Source organism: Pleuronectes platessa, chromosome 9, assembly GCF_947347685.1.
Source record: "Pleuronectes platessa chromosome 9, fPlePla1.1, whole genome shotgun sequence".
Classification (NCBI taxonomy): domain Eukaryota; kingdom Metazoa; phylum Chordata; class Actinopteri; order Pleuronectiformes; family Pleuronectidae; genus Pleuronectes; species Pleuronectes platessa.
The window spans coordinates 4,685,897-4,698,023 of record NC_070634.1 but is presented as its reverse complement, the minus strand read 5'-3'; the positions used below and the strand labels follow the sequence as shown (position 1 = coordinate 4,698,023).

The 12,127-nt window shown below is 40.2% G+C and overlaps 1 protein-coding gene across 3 annotated transcripts in view; it reads left to right on the top strand.

Annotated features, from left to right (window-relative positions):
- The window catches only part of gng12b (guanine nucleotide binding protein (G protein), gamma 12b), a 44,157-nt gene that overhangs the window by 22,812 nt on the left and 9,218 nt on the right, over positions 1-12,127 (top strand). Inside the window, exon 1 of one of the 3 annotated variants that reach the window (XM_053431098.1) lies at positions 4,992-5,153. The exons of the other annotated variants lie outside the window; for them this stretch is intronic. Within the exon in view, the coding sequence (XP_053287073.1) occupies positions 5,104-5,153 (50 nt within the window). The 5' untranslated portion in view covers positions 4,992-5,103. Of the gene's footprint in view, positions 1-4,991; positions 5,154-12,127 lie in introns of those variants that run through there. 3 annotated transcript variants of the gene reach the window in all.

Sequence of the window (12,127 nt, the reverse complement as noted above, 5' to 3'; positions counted from 1 at the left end):
AGCTGTCCCTCAGAACGCCGCCACGCCCCCTGCCCTGAGCGACGCAATTGAGGCGCACTGTCGACGGTCTGCTCCAGGGCAGGGGGGCGTGGCGGCGTGAGTGGCCCAGACCTTCAAATTTTTTCTGTATGTGGCCCTCGGGATAAAAAGTTTGGACACCCTTGGGTTAGGTGAAGGGTTAGTGTATGTATTTAGTTTGGATGGTTAGATCTAGGGTAAGGGGCTAGGGAATGCATTATGTCAATGATTGTCCTCACTAAGATACCTGTAAAAACGTGTTTGTGTGTGTGTGTAATTCTGAGCAAAAACCTTACAGAGTGAGGACATTTTTGCTGGTCCTCTTTGAGGGTTAAGACTTATTTTTGAGGTTATGGTACGGGTTAGGAGTAGGCATTTAGATTTGATGGTTAAAGTTATGGCAAGGGGCTAAGGAATACATTCTGTTGATGAGTGTCCTCACTAGGACAGAAGCGTGGTTGCTGTTCAGTCTTCTACTTTTTTTCCGCCAAGATATCAGGATACGTAAGTTAAAACCGAAAATGCTCAGTGACAAGAGAGCACCCACCCTGTGCATCTCAAAATCCAAACCTTATTTCTTTGCAAAACAGTAGTGCACTTTTTGAAAATGTCAATAGGATGTAGCTGGGTTTCAGTACACAAGACAAATCTGAATTAAATAATTTGATGAACTGAATGACTAAATGAATGAAAACTGAAAGACGATCGGTAACCGAATGAGTAAGCAGGACAGAAACCACTGATGACGCCTGTGTTAGTGTTATTACCTTGATGACATCCCCAGCAAGTGAGTGTCAGATGTTGCATTTGCAAAACAACACATTTGTAATATCATTTATGTCATATTCCCTGTTAAGTGGTCAACCTAATTAGCTCCCATGAGCCACATTATAGTTGAAACTGAGTTAACTGTGAGTCTCCACCGCCCTGCACTGGACAGAACGGTTAATTATAAACTACACAAGGCAGAAAGGGGTTGCTTTGCAGCTGGAATGCAGCAGGTAAAACATCTTTGGTTTTATCTCCGTACAATGACATTTTGTTAGTGTTGGTCTAACAGACAAACAGTTATTCTGCGATGGTGTGATGTATTTCTGTGTCATATAACCAACAGAACTTTGCTTTAGATTGAAATGAATCAGACATGGTAGTTTCTCTCAACACATCAACACAAGCAAATCCAATCTGTTTACCCTGAACATATGACCAACTATTCTCAGTCCCTTTCCTGGAAACCAGCTTTTCTTTAATGCACTGAACTTTATTCATTCAGCTATAGGGTCGCTGAGCAGAAAGTAAATTTTGGCTTTAAATAACCATTCAATTATTTTCTGAAAATGTGGAATTTTTTGTATTTTATTTCAAATAAATAAAGAGGAGCTGTTGTTGTCCTCTGTTCACAGACATGGCTTATGCAAGCAAATCATTTGCAGTATCATAAAACATGAACAAGGCATAACTTTATGTAATTGATTACTTTTCATTTGAATGGAGGCAGCAACAGCAGTTGTGTATAGCATTGTCAATCTTAGCAAACTGCCTTTAATACATTTTTGGCAAAAAAAGGACAAATGTTACATAAATGCACTAAACTACATCTTTCATTTTTGTTTTGATGCATTGTCGCAAGTGCTCATCGACCTCCTTTTAGCCTCATGCAGTTTCTTTTATTGAATGAAAAAGCTCTTATTAACACTCTGTGCATTTCCAAAAGACAGACAGACGCTGTTGACAACTAGCTGGAGAACATATTGAGTTTTTTAGCATCTTAGCAGTTGTTGGATACTTCAACACTGCAAACAGAAGTGAATATTGGACTTTTATTTGCCATGTGGTTGCTATAGACTCTATATGAAGATCGATTACAAGACAGGTCCCCAATTATGAGACTTTAGCATATACAACAGCCACTTGACTGCAGTAGAGGTCATAACTCAAATATTAACACAAATAAGTTCAGCGTTCGCGAAACATATGCACAACATTGTACTGTACAGCCACTGCAGAGGGGCTGAAGAGCCGCGGGTGGCCGAACCCTGTGTGGAACCGAATTTCTATGGTGTATTGGACGTTTTTGTGGCAGCAGTGTCCATCACTTTTAGCTGTCCCCTGGAAACACTTCCGTTGTGTTGTGGCCTCTTCTTGCTGCGCGTTTGGCTTTTTGCAGCACGTTCCGGTATTTGCAACGCGTTCCGGTATTTGCTGCGCGTTTCTCTATTTGCAGCTCGTTCGGGTATTTGCAGCGCTTTTCTCTTTTTGCAGCGCGTTGCTGTAATGTGTTGTGTTGTGTTGGGAAATTGATGAAGATGTTTTTTTACTTTGCTGGTGTTTTGTCAACTTGCATGTGTTTTCTTAAGTTGCCGTTCGTTGAGCTTTCAGGGCCACCGTACATCAGGGCTGGATTCAGGAATTTCCCCTTTCTTCAACATTGTGAGATAGGGCACTTTCAACATTCTCATTGATTTCTTAGACAATCATCCATGGATCTCAATGAAGAAAGATCTGGTTTATTATGGGTTTGTTAATTTGATGCATATCAAAACAAAATCCAGATCTAGTGAATTTAAATATGGTGTCATTGGGGGACGGAGGGACCTTGCCGAAGGTATGACTCGGCACTGGGTACCATTCTAGAATTCTGGTTAGTCCCCCATTGTTAATTGCAGGAGGACCACTTTAATGTCTATCCACAATATTACATTCTGAAGGTTAGAACATTTTGACAAACAGTTTAACTAAGATTGAGCCCCGGATGCACTTCTTAGTTCAAGTGTGAGTTGTGAGGTGGAAGATCCTTCAGTGAGCCTCAGACTTGGGATTCCTTAAATGAAAGAAATATGTGATACCAAGTCACAGTGGTCAACATTGTGACAATTTCAACCAAATTAATGATTCATAACTGACACTTAATATTAGTTAAATTTAAAGTTAATAGCGTTAATTGATATATATATATATATATATATATATATATATATATATATGTTATTTATTTTTGAAGTTATTTTATGCCTACATTTATGTGTTTGCACTGAAATCGAATCATAGTTAGGCTCAATGTTTCATGTCTGTTGATTTCAACAGTTAAAACAGTTCAACAGTTTGTCCTCAGATGAACTTCAGACCTACAGTTTTCAGAAATGAATCTCTCTTAGACTTCATGTTGCTACTAAACAAATATTTGCCCTGGTAGTTGCTATAGAGAAGTGTGTTCACCACACATATGAACCTGTAATGTTTTCACAACATTATTGTTAGGACATTATGGGAAAAACCTTTCACATTATGTTCAGGAGCAAAAAGGAAAATTGTTAACTCAATTCACTTCATGCTCTTATCCCTTTTTACACATGTTCATTACAGTAGGATGTTGCTGATACTAAGAGGATACAGTTTGAGGAATAATTACCTTTTTTTTCCAAAAATGTGTCTTAAACTAATATCCATGTATTCATTGTTGTTGGTCACTGTATTTGTTCCATTCCTAATATAGCTCTAATGCACATGTAGGTATTACTGGACAGAATCCATCTTTCACTGGTACTCAAAGCAGCTCTAACTATGATATGTAGTTTAATTTATATTTTGTATCTAGTTCACTCAATAAATTAGTGTTTTATAAGATCCTCCACTTATAGTGGAATTTAGAGAAAATGGGGATGACGAGGGTGAAGTTTTGAAGCTGCAGGTTTCTATCATTTTATTGAAGCTTTCCTTATTGTCTCTTATCATTGTATTGCAAGATGTTAGGAATTTAACAAGAGAAAGGGGGGAAAGAAATGCTTATTATTGACTATATTATTCAGTTTTATTTATATAACTTACCTGCCTGTTAATTCCCTGATATACTTAATTATTTTGCTATTTACAAAGGTAATATTTTGTAATGTACAACTGCAAGAAAATAAAATAATAATCTGAAAGTAGCAAAAACAAAATAGCGATGATCTCACTTTGAGTTTGGGGGCTGCCCACTTGATGGGCTGGCACCTCATATAAACTCACCTCTTATGTTGGGATCGTATTAGAAAGAGATGTCCCTTCACGGCCAGCATGATCACGAGCGTTTACACTTCTTACGTCTGTAGTAATGAATTTACTCCACACGATGGCAGCGTCGGGCAGTCTATTATCTCAGTAACTCAGCTTTATGAACACCTTTTTTGATTTTAGTGCTCTGTCTGCTTTATTGTTCTATACACTGGTTAATCACATCAGTAGCTTTAATAGATTAGCCTGCACTCTCCTTGCTTGTCCTTATTTGGTTTGGCTGACGAAACTCAAATCAGGAAGCTGTCTATATTTTGGGCCAAAAATACATAACATATCCTACACCTGCTACTTTTCACATTTTATTGGGATTATAATGTGTGGCAGAGATGTGTGATGGCACATGTTGCATAAAGCCGAGTTCTGCACTGTGAGATATTCAGCACATACTTGAACTCAAGGTCGAATGAGGTGACTTCGGGTGGAATAATGACACCCCGATTTATATAAAGGTAGGTTGTTTGAATAAAGTTTAATAATGCCGATAACAGGAAGTAAAACTTTTATTGAATCAGCATTAGGTCAGAAAAAGCTTCACAAAAACAGTTTGACTGCATCAACATCACATTAGCTCTACTTAAAAAATATTCAGTTCTAATTGAAAATAATCAGTTTATGATTTAAAAAACAATCAAGTCTAATCAAATGTAATCAGTTGCAATTGGCAATAATATGAGAGCTAAACAGTGTGTCAGTGAACATGTGTTAAACAAAGGCTCTTTCTGCTGCCGTGCAGGTGTGCTGCTCCCAAGCTGCAGGGCCTCTATTGTGCTCATACCGGCAGAAACAAGAGCCGGCTTTCTGCTCAGTGACACCCCTACTGAGAATCTGCATTTGTGGGAAATGATAAACTTTCCCGATCACTGCTTGCATTATAAAAACAACGTGATTGTAATGATCAGGTGAGAGGTGTAAGGGTCAGGCTGAACAAAAAGTTTGGGCTCGGTGCAACTTGAGCTGTAGAGTGTCCGGCTGTGTGTTTGTGTATGTGTAGGAGGAGGTTTACACATTTACTGCATTATTCCTTTGGCACCCATGGCAGATCCCAGGCCTCTTCAGGCATGTCCTCCATCCTGTTTCATACAGTAAGTCTGTGCTCATATATGGGCATCTTCCTTCCTTCTGCTTGGTTGCACGACGTCCGCTTCCTGAACAACCAGCCCCTGCCTTCCAAATCTTCCTCCCACTCCCCCCATCTTTCTCTCGCTCTCTCCGTCTCTCTCTCTCTCTCTCTCTCTCTCTCTCTCTCTCTCTCTCTCACACACACACACACACACACACACACATACATACACACACTCCTACTCATTTTGGTCAGCTATGGGCAGAGGCGGGAGTGGCTCTTCCTCGTGCAGGAAGTTATGTGGTTAATACTCATTTGATCACCATTTGTGATGGCTTGCATCCACAACCAGCAGGCCAGCACTGGTTGTTTGACTTTTGTGCCTCTTTTGTTTTCTTTGTGGGTGCAGATTCCATCAGTAACCATATGTTGAGACGGATGGAAATAGCTCATATGTCTTCACGTGAAGCTGTTTGTTTCTTTCATGCCACACATGAAATGTGCTAAATGTTGGGAGCAGAAGGAAAAAAGCCTGTTTGATCTGAAAGTATTTTAGACCTTGTCCTCATGCGCAATATCTTGGAAGTCTCCTCCTCTGCCCAGGATCTACCGGGAAAATAAAGCAAATCTTGGACTTGCAGAGACTTATGTTTGTAGTGTTATTTATGTACATGGATCTCAAACCAGGATCAGTGTTCACTGTGTGGCCTCCGGGTGCCCTGGATGCATGCAGATACCACTTTAGATTAGCCTCCCTATCTGTACTGCTTTAATGTAACACATGCTCGCTTTGAAGTAGGACAAACTCTCTCATCAAGTTTTTGCTACAGGGCACAGAAACTGAGTAGAGTGTAGCTGGAGTTGGTTTAACCTCTGCATTTGACTTTTATCTTGTTCTTGTGATAAAAAAATCTATACTGTACACACTCAACCAAATGCATTTGATTAAGTTATGTAGTTTATTGGCACATGTGATGCTTGTGGGCAGACAACAGAAGCCATCCAACGTCAAGCCTGCACTAAACCTTTATCGGAATGAATTATTACTGCAGTTTCAGATGTGTAATTACCATGCCCCCCCTGCTTGTTGCCTCTTTGTGACATATTATCAACCCACTCAACAACTAGGTCACTGCAGATCTTGTTTCCATGGGCAGGATTCTCACATAACTGCCTGCCAGGTGCTGTCCTCAGCTCTGCCTGTGTGAATTGCAAGGAAGGGCACATGCGTGTATTGTTTTTTTAGCCACGCTAGCATCATGTCTCTAGGGATGGCTGTGTCAGCAAGCCGGTCTGGTCCCAAGAGGATGAATCTTACACATCAGTGACTGTGCACAGGTGTTGGGGAGTAACTACAGCATATGAAGTTGTTGTAATCCTTCTATGGGTGCAGAGACAGCAGATTCTAAGTTTGACTTACAGTTTATAAATGAATAAGTCTGAGGATGTGGCGTTGAAAAGGACTGAGACTTCCAGATCTATGTAGCCTGTATATTTGAACAATCGAGTTCCAGCAAAATTGACATGACATGCAATTTGTTTGTATACGTCAGACTTCCAGCCCCTGCACAAGTCAGATGAGGTTGAACACTTGACTTTGCTCAGCTTGTCTATGGGGCCTCCTAGGCTGCAGGTGAGCCCATAGATTTATTATCAGGCAGTTGAATGGTGAAAGGTCAACCGCCATATATTTTTATTTTGATTAGGCATATTAGTTCAGACGGTCTGATGCATTTCTAAACTGTATTGAAGAGGCCATTACAGTTTGAATATAAACGTTTCCCTCCATGTTCGACTGAATGTTCAAATTTCAAATAAAGAGTGAAAGCCCGCCCCTCACCTGTGCTTGAAGCTAGCCACTTCTAACATTACACACGAATCTCTCGCCGTCAGCCGTCTAGTTGCATTGGTGGTAAAGTAGGTTCCAGTTGTTAACAAGGAAGTAATGCTGAATTGGAGAGTTGCTTGAAACCTGGTGCATGCTCTCAGAGGATGAATCCTTGGTCTTGTGTAATACCTAACTGAATTTCCAGTTTGTGGTCTTGAGCGAGGTCTAGACGAATTCTAATCACTATGATGAACTTCCTGTTGGTTAAAATGGTCACTTCATGATCAAACACCTGCTAAACTACAAACATTCCCATCAGTGCATTTTAACTTCAAGTACGTCCTCCCAGAGCAGCCGGGGGGAAGGCTGCAGACCAGATTCAGTTCTCATTTATCGTTCTGCAGGTTTGTGCTCAGAATATATTAGAAAGTGCTTGGGCATAGCTTCTCTTAAGAACCCTCTAATCATGACTGCGGGGTCCTGATAATAAACAGTGCTCAGTGCTTGCTTTATCTGTTTGTATGCTGCTGTGTCCACTTTGAAACACTCCCGTGCCACGTGTCTGCCAGACAAGGAATTCCAGCCACCCTGATCTCTGCTGCGGGAGCCGTCCAGGGAATGTCGGCCTCCTGTTAACAAACAAAGAGCCTGGCAGTTAAGAGGGCAAGACCGAGCAGCAGTTGGGATGTCACCCTGCCCAGAACATCGGCCCCGCCACTAGTTACATGCCTGAGATTCTTTTCAACAAGCTGCTCTTTCCTGCTGTGATTAGTTTGTCTCTTTATACCATTTTCCTCCCCCAGATAGTGGCAAAGGAAATATTTACCAGTCCAGAAATAAATTGCTTTTAATTGCACTGCTTGCAAGTATACACATGATGGTCTGTGCCGCTATGTAAAAATGTGCCTTTGATCGATGTTCATTTGGGGTGAAACAGGGTGGTATGCAGCACGCCGTTGCAGCTGCGTTCCATTGGAGTTACACTGTTCTGAAAACAAACCGCTGCAACCGGCCCGCACATACTTTCCCTGTGAGATCCTGGTCAGTGCTTTGAATGAATACAGCATTATAACGCTCCAAAATGCATGACTGAGAAAGGCGCAGTCATTACTTGAACTTTATGCACCAGACAGGGTTTGAATATCATTTAATGTAGGTCATTGTTGAGGTAATGCAGAGCTTTGGTCTGGAGTTCTTTAATTTGGATAATAAGCAGGTTAAAGTGGCATTAAATTCGATGAAGGAGCAGACTTGTCTCAGTCTTTGTGACCTCATGACGGCATAAATGCTCTCACTCGTGTAAATGATTTACTCTAGCGTGATAATGTGTATTTAAAGATATTCTATTTTCTTTTCTTTGTTAACCCATAATCTGGTAGTGTTATCAGACAGTTTTCTTTTGAGAGATAGAGACCAGTCGACTTTCAAGTCTTGCAAGAAATACTGTGAATTAATATCCTGAACTGTGGTAGCTGGTGTGCATGTTTTAGAATTAGCATACATGCATATTTAACAGCATAATTTCTTCTTTGCAAATGTAGGCTATATGCATTTGTTTCCCTTGTTATTTTGATGTGTGTGTTATGACTTGGCACATTAATGCTACTTGATGGCATTCCTCTACTACTGCACGTGGTGTATGAACGAAAGATGTGTGAAGGAAACAGAAGACACACAGTGTAGGCTCATGCAGCCCAGTGTCACACCCTGGACTGAATACACACTCACAGGTCCATCAAGTTCAACAGGAGTTCAACCGTTTACGGAGCAACTGAAGTGTTAGTGGAGCCCGGAGGAGACTCCTCTCTGTCTTATCACAAGATGTAAGGTCGTTGTCCCCTCACTTTCATTTCTAGTTTTTCTCAAAACGAAACTTTGTAGATTTCCAGCAACAAGCAGTTCTTTGAGATAAATGGGATTGTAAGCATGGTGACAATGCAAAATGCATATGTTTAGCAGGATAAACATGTGCAATGAATGATTTTAGCATGCAAACATTTGCTAATCAGTACTTGGCACAAAGTATATGTGTATGTAAAATATTAATCTGCTAAATAAGTGGGAAGTATAGCTGTGATATAAATCTAGGTAAAACATTTATTTATAGCATGAGGAACTTTAAAGTTAGATAAATAAATACTAGAAAGTTTATACTAAAAAGTCAAATTTGACTGCGTCTGTACTTTCGGTATAAAGACCAATGATTTTCACAGTTGTTGCGTCACAGTGATTCTGGAAAAGTTTCACAGATGAAGCACTTGACCCTGATGTTTGTTATTTAGATCCGGTTTGGTCGGAGAATAACTTCCAGTGTAAGAGCATTTCCAGCAGAATGCAGGACTAATCTGCAGCGCTTCTCCAATAAAGCACACGTGATTTTTCTGAAACAACTGATTACGTTCAGCTCGTAAACCATATGAAACTCGTGTGCTCACTCTGAACACGTCTCCTCTGTGTCTGCAGTGACCCTTGTGCAGAGCTGGGTGAGGTAGATGTTTGGAATTCCTTCACTCTTAATAACACCTTCATTGCTCAGAATCTCACCGCTCTCCGTGCATATGCAAACTCTCTGGTATACTGTGCACATGCAGGGCCAAAGGGCAGATTACTAATGCGTCAGGACTGCAGGTTTACAATCAGTTGGCTTCCAGGAAGGGAGACGTCGAGAGACAAAAACTGCAGCCAGTTGCGGAGCCTCCCTAAAAAGGACACCCTGGACATGGTGTCCACCAAAGCGGCTATTACGTCTGCTGCCTTGTCCTCCGCCTCCTCCATGGTTGCTCATTATGTGCAGTTTAGTGCTCACTCAGCTCTGGGGCGCTCCAAAGTTCACAGGAAGGAAGAAAAAGGGGGGGGGGGGGGGGGGGGGAGTCATTCCTGTCACTGAGGTCAGAGAGCTGTGTTTTTCTTCCCAGCCCTCCCCTTATTCTGTCTCTGTTCATCATGATAAGCACTAAAGTGGCAGCAGTGAAGATGTCTCCCTATCACCTACCACCACCTTCTCTCAGTGCTGATTAGATCATCCACTTTGACTATTTACACCACAAAAGTCTCACACTCTGCAGTCACTGTATGTTGGTACATACTATCCTATGTACTGCATTGTTTTTTTGTGCATCATGCAGTGGTGGGATGTAACGATGGACATTTACTTTGTTACTGTAGCTAAGTACATTTTTCATGCATCTGTACTTTACTGAAGAAGATTTATTTCCGTGTACTTTCCCCCCACTACATACTGTATATCAGAAAATAGCTGGGCAGTCTTTTTTCCACTACAGTTTCACAAACCATTGCATTAAATGTTCACATTGTATACATTTTTTTAAGTAATTGTTAATGAGAGGGGAATTGGGAGACTGATCCAATCTGAGTGGGCAGGTAAAACTAAACCCCGCCTCCTTCAATGAGAGCAGCATGATGAAGTAGACAGTTGCATATAGGCTACACTTAGCAAGTACATTTACTTTGATTCTTTAAGTATATTTAAAAGCAAGTTGAGTTTTTTTTCCTCTTTCAGTTTAAAAGCAGAACTTATCGATTTCAAGTTCGGATTTTGGAATGCTCTCACCGTAATTAACGGTGCTGGTGAGTTCCCATGCACATTCTGTGCTTTCTCATGCCGATTCTGTGCTTTCGTTGCACAAACAAATAAAAGTGCAAGATAAAAAATCTTGCACAATGGTACTTTTCCTTGAGAACATTTTTGTCTATGTAACTTTTAACACTTAAAGTAAAAGTAATTACTTGCTGACTTTCACTCAAGTAGAACATTTATTGTAATGACTTTGACTTGAGTCAATTAATTATCTATTTGTACTTATTTAAGTAAATTGTTTGAGTACTTCCTCCACTTCTGTTATCATGTGATATAAATAAATCAATAAGATTGTTGGTTGTATGCAAGTGGAATGCCTATGACATAGCCTGTAAAAAACAATGTTCATTTAAGTTTTATGGCAAACATCATGTGTCACATGCCTCCTCCCTTGAGATTTTAATTGACTGAGGTGTTCGATACAATGTGAAGGGATGGGAGAATATGATTTATCAAGCAGTGTTTTAAATGCAATGCCATCTCTAACCTACATTATTTTCTACAACTTAGATAATTATACTACTGACTGTGGTAAGTATAGTTGAGAGATTAATATCTTGAAATCTGGGTCAACTGGAAAAAATTCCATGTAAGAAGAAAGAAAAAATGTATGAATCTAAAAAGCAGATCAGGTTCTTTGTATTAGTATAGTGCTTGTGTTATGTGATTTTCTGCAGAGCTGTAGCTGCATTATTTTTAATGTTGACAATAACGTTACGTCTCTAGTGTCATAACATTTTTGTTCAGGGAACTTGGGAGTTATAGCAACCTGGGGGATTCAACAGGATTACAGATAGAACATATCAAACTGGTTGATTCCAATATTTTGACATCAAGATAAAAACAGATATGGTTACATGATTCACCATTTTTCCGTCAGAAATTAGTCCAAGTAGTGGTTAAAATCTTGATGTTTTATATTAACAGATAATATTTGCATATAGTGAATGGTTAAAAATATACTCTTAGCAAAACCCAAATTATAAAAAAGATATTCGTCTCTGGTTCGACTCCACAGACAAACAACTGATCTGTCCAAAATTCCAAGAGGATTCTCCCTACCCTGTCTAGTGCCCCTGAGCAAGGCACCTTACTCCCCCAACATCTGCTCCCCGGGCGCCGTGCATGGTCTCTCACTGCTCTGTGTGTCCTGCACCAGATGGGTTAAAAGCAGAGGTTAAATTTCCCTACCTGCATGAGTGTGCCTGTGCATATCTGTGCATGTGTTTGGGACAAATAAATGCATCTTAATCTTAATAATATTATATATTTTATAAAAAAACGAATACTAAATGTCTGGTCAGAATTGTGTAAAAGTTGAGGGGATGTAATGTGGAACCACTTGCACCAGTATTTCTAAAATCTTTGAAACAGCTCTTTTGCCTGAATTGAAGTCCATGGAATTGTGCTGAAAACAGTGTTGTAAAAGTGGTGCGGGATGAATTATTAAAGTAGTACTAGAATTTGTCAGGAAACCTTTACACGCAGTAACCAGCAACAATGTGTACCATTTTAAATAAATCCCCTCTGTCAATAAAAGAGGGAATAAGAAACCCTAGCATGGATGTAA